Source organism: Megalobrama amblycephala, linkage group LG1, assembly GCF_018812025.1.
Source record: "Megalobrama amblycephala isolate DHTTF-2021 linkage group LG1, ASM1881202v1, whole genome shotgun sequence".
Classification (NCBI taxonomy): Eukaryota; Metazoa; Chordata; class Actinopteri; order Cypriniformes; family Xenocyprididae; genus Megalobrama; species Megalobrama amblycephala.
In genome coordinates, this window is record NC_063044.1 from 60,104,658 (window position 1) to 60,109,616 (window position 4,959).

The 4,959-nt window shown below is 38.6% G+C and overlaps 2 protein-coding genes across 2 annotated transcripts; both read right to left on the reverse strand.

Annotated features, from left to right (window-relative positions):
• Positions 1–449: 449 nt before the first annotated feature.
• LOC125277843 lies at positions 450–3,192 on the reverse strand. Its single transcript, XM_048206379.1, has 6 exons — positions 2,886–3,192; positions 2,467–2,760; positions 1,899–2,219; positions 1,418–1,738; positions 1,202–1,339; positions 450–1,111 (listed from the first exon to the last, which is right to left on the reverse strand). Exons 1-6 carry the CDS (start codon positions 3,094–3,096, stop codon positions 765–767), a joined length of 1,632 nt encoding a protein of 543 aa, XP_048062336.1. The 5' UTR covers positions 3,097–3,192; the 3' UTR covers positions 450–764.
• Positions 3,193–3,298: 106 nt separating this feature from the next.
• LOC125277871 (scavenger receptor cysteine-rich type 1 protein M130-like) lies at positions 3,299–4,021 on the reverse strand. Its single transcript, XM_048206427.1, has 2 exons — positions 3,930–4,021; positions 3,299–3,788 (listed from the first exon to the last, which is right to left on the reverse strand). The coding sequence occupies exons 1-2, from the start codon at positions 3,976–3,978 to the stop codon at positions 3,409–3,411; spliced, it is 429 nt and encodes a 142-aa protein (XP_048062384.1). The 5' UTR covers positions 3,979–4,021; the 3' UTR covers positions 3,299–3,408.
• Between the last annotated feature and the right edge of the window lie 938 nt (positions 4,022–4,959).

Here is a 4,959-nt window from a genome sequence, read left to right on the forward strand (position 1 = left end):
CACATCGGCTGACATCTTAGGCCAATAAAAACATTTGTGAACAAGGTCTAAGGTTCACTCTACACCCATGCGACCCATATCATCATACAGACTTTTCAGCGCTAATGGTCTTCACTTCACCAGTTTTATTGCTTTTAGCGTGACCGTCACTGATTCTGGAAATCGCATTACTGAGAAGTTGAGAGAAATGTTAATGCGTCACACACTAAACAGGTGTTAACAGGTGTAAAATCAGTTCCTGAGATATTTCCACTGGTTCCTGCTGGCATGAATATTCATGACAATATTTTTACAAATGGTTTCTTTTAGTGTAGGTTCACAACCTAAACTAGCCCTTACTTTCAAGACACACAAGATTATTTAAAAAAAAACAAAAAAAAAAAACAGTTTTATTCAATTTATTTAGCAGTATATCACAATATACTGGGGGGGGGGGGGGGGGGGGGGGTGGCGCACAGGTTGAAAAAGACTTGAAGAGCACTTAATATTCCTAATACTAGCAGTATTAAACAACACCCTGTTGAGTTTGTTCATTTTCCAGTATTTGACAATATACGCCATTAAATTGTTTGTCTATACCCAAAATACTGTATCTCCTTATATTTTCTTATTTTAAACTTTAAACTTATTTTAAGGTTACCATTAAAAGTGTTGCAAGTCTTATTAATAAAAATATAAAAGATTTAGTCATCTGTTGTCTCTGTTCATCACACTCTTCATTACACCCATCTGTTTGGAGCCTCATTAATTACAGTATTTTGGGTTCACTCACAACAGCTTTCATAAATGTTATCATCAGATTTGTCCAGCACACTTTTATTCTCTGTAACATTCGCATTGACATAGTCCTCTTCAGAGTCATCCTCATCCACATTGACATAGTCCTCCTCAGAGTCATCCTCATCCACATTGATATAGTCCTCCTCAGAGTCATCCGCGTCCACCTTGATATAGTCATCTTCAGAATGATCAGAGTCTATATTAATACAGTCCTGTTCAGAGTCATTGTGATCCATGTTTTCATCAAGTTCTACATTTTCATAATCAGCCTCATCATCATCTTCATATTTGTTATCTTGGGATCCACCTGCATGTGTATTAGCTGATCCTCCTAGAGACATTGCATAGAGATGAAGGGACATAATTATTAAATGAATTGTTAATCAAGACATCTAATAGTTTTTATGAAATGCTACATTACGTTTTTTAAAAGAGCACTTCAAATTAGTTTCCTTATTCCTTTGTTTTTGTCTTCTCTTGACCAGGAGGATGATTATGAGGACAGACAATATGAGCAGCACAGCTGACACCGCAGCACCAATGACAGGAAGCAGGGAGGCTGAGACAGACACACGGTTTTGAGTTAAACTTTCATTATCAGCAGTCCAGCTTGTTTTAGACTCTTACATATCAATACCTGTGATAGTGATGACCAGCAGTTCAGAGGCAGGTGAACGGAAGGAGCGTGAGGACAAAATGACTTCATAAACACAACTGTAGTTTCCCTCGTGTGAATAATCTGACTCAGGAAAGGAGAAGGAGGCAGACAGATTGACAGCTAACTGACTCTTGGTGATATTTGCTTCTCTAAACAGGTGGAAGGAGCCTCCAGTATACTGAGATTCAGTGGAACAGATGATGGTGAAACTGTGACCCCTGGTGATCACTGACCCCTGAGGCCCAACATCAAACTGTCCATCAGGAGCAACGCGGGGAATGCTGGGCTGCTGCAAGTGCACTAGAAAACAAGAATACATTTATATTACAGAGCCTAAAACATTAAATACAAACAGCTTTAAATAAAAATGGCTTCAAGAACTGCATCTTCTCAGGATCAAAATTTAATTCACAGCCATTTTTACAAATCAGCAGCATAAACACAAAAAAGACATCAGTACCTGTGATAGTGATGACCAGCAGTTCAGAGGCAGATGAGCGGAAGGTGCGTGAGGACAAAATGACTTCATAAACACAGCTGTATTTTCCCTCATGTGAAAAATCTGCCTCAGGAAAGGAGAAGGAGGCAGAGAGATCGACAGCTGACTGACTCTTGGCGATATTTGCTTCTCTAAACAGGTGGAAGGAGCCTCCAGTATACTGAGATTCAGTGGAACAGATGATGGTGAAACTGTGACCCCTGGTGATCACTGACCCCTGAGGCCCAACATCAAACTGTCCATCAGGAGCAAAGCGGGGAATGCTGGGCTGCTGCAAGTGCACTAGAAAACAAAAATACATTTATATTACAGAGCCTCATGCATTAAATTCAAACAGCTTTAAACAAATAAAAATGTCTTCAAGAGCTGCATCTTCTCAGGATCAAAATATAATTCGGCCATTTTATAAATCACCAGCACAAACAAAACATAAGACATCAATACAGAATGAATTCACTTTCATCTAATCAAACTAATTTAACTAATGCATTGATATGATGTAGAGAATGAGCAGAGATTAAACACTCACCCACAGTGATTTTAACAGTGTCACTCCAAGGTGACTTTATAATGCCGTTTTTGTAGGAGTAATTACAGCTGTAGCTGCCCTGATGTGAGACGCCTACATTAACAAGGTTGAAAGTCACACCAGATACATGTTTCTGAGAGGATAATATAGATGATCCATTTATGAAGAGGTAGAATTCAGCATCAGCATTGCATCTTGATTTAGGTGTTGTGCATCTGAACTGAATGTTTTCTCCAGGAGAAACAGCTGCATGTGTGGAGATCAGGGAAAGATTGGGCTTCTGCAGGTCACCTGCTAAAGTAAAGAAATATGCATCTATTTAAAATTACTTGTTAAGACGTGATGAAATACATGAAGCTTAATGTAATTTCTATTGCTCATTTCTCCCATAATGTCAGGATGCAAAAGATTTGACTTACCTGAACAAACAACACCAGCATCTTCACCATGATTACAGTCATGTTTTCCTAGTCCACTGTGTGAACATTGTGTGAGATTTCCTTCACCTCCTGAGCATCCGACATCATCCAGCCAGATCGATCCACTGCCTTGACCAAAGGCAGCACTTTGAGGTGCACTGATGGCTGATCCACACTGTAACTGTCTGCACACCACAGCAGCATCATTCATGTCCCAGCTATCATCACACACGGTTCCCCACTGACCATTATGATGGATCTCCACTCTTCCACAGCAGGAATCAGACCCATTGACCAATCTTATGTCTGGTAAGATACAAAAATGTAAGTAATGTGATTAAAAACTATGTTGCAAGTATTTGTATATTGTAAATGTTTGACATTGTTTGGAAACAAGCACCTAATGTGCAGAGCCCCTTTGCTTTCTCTTGTTTTTTTTTATTTTTATATATATATATAATTATTATTTGGGGCCAAACACTGTAGGTTTATGTTGTTTTTAATCTCTTTGGTACTCTTTTCATCACAAGCAAACAGCAAATATACAATGCCATCTTGGATCTTGAGAAACATTTATACTTTTACCCTGTGAGCAGACGACACCTGCATCTTCACTGTGACTGCAGTCATGGATTCCAATAGTATTGTGTGAGCACTGTGTGAGGGATAATTCACTTCCTGAACATCTCACATCATCCAACCAGATCGGATCACTTCCCTGGCCAAAATATGCCTGGGACTTTGCACTAACAGCTCCTCCACATCCCAACTGTCTGCACACCACAACAGCATCATTCATGTCCCAGTCATCATCACACACTGTTCCCCACTGACCATTATGAAGGATCTCCACTCTCCCAGAGCAGTCATTGCTACCATTCACCAGCCTGATACTATATCCACCTAAAAAATAAAATAACTATATTCTTAATCAACTCACATCTTACAACATGTTAAACTTGCAAACTAGCAAAAACCATCCGTCATCTCATGTAACTAGAATAAGATGTGTTTCAAAAGAGTGACTAACAGTCTGTTACTTACCAGCTGCAGAAATTAGAGCACTGGCTGTTGAGATGAAAAACAGAGACATTTAAAAACATTGTAGACTTACAACAATATATTACTTACTTTAACATCACCATCATTAAGCTTCTGACAATTCTTTCAGTCTTTATGTAAAAAATATTTTCCCTGAAATTTAGAGTTATAATAATTTGCAGGAGTGTGATTATAAACACAACGAGGCTGTGAAAGTCAACTAGTGACATGAGTTTCTGTTTGGCTGAAGACAAATGGTACAATATGTAATAATTTTGTCCGCTAGAGGTCACTAGAAGCCTATTCAAAACAAAGGCGTAGCTTGATGACGCCAAGTTTGAGAGAAGAATCTTGGGACATGTGGTCTCCACTTCAACGGACGGTACAAAAGAATAGGGATAGGACTCGGGAAGAAAACGTGTTTGTGGATGCGATTATTAACATTACTGTAGTATGAAGCAGAGCAGGAGTGTGTTTGGTGTTTCCATGGTTTCTACAAAATAAAACCAGAAACCAAGGTTAACACGGGTATGACGCAATTGACAGGCGACTCCTCACACGTCCCGGAGCCTTGGTTAAAACTGCAATTTTACTAATAGTTGGAAACATTTGGGATATTGTAAGTACTCAAGTTAACAAAATATATAACACTGGCCTAGTGGTTTCTGGATATTTTACTGCAAAAATATTACATATTGCTTTTTAATGTCCCAAACAACCTCTGTAGTTCCAGTTAACCACTTGTTAGCAATGTCTTTTTCAAGAAAAGAAAGATCTTTAAAGAAAATCACAAGAGTGTTTTATGTGATAGAGTACAACCTGAAAATATCTTGAGCTTGTTTTAACCACCAGCCTTATTTAAGGCATTTAACCAAAAACCCATTTAAAAAAATCTATTGATTTCAGAACGATGAAGCCAGAAGTGCTAAAACGCTAACTTGTTTTTCGAGTTTTGGCCTACAAAAATACATCATCCTTGCCATAAATATGTATATGTAGATTACACATTTGACGCGTCCACCATCTTAAACGG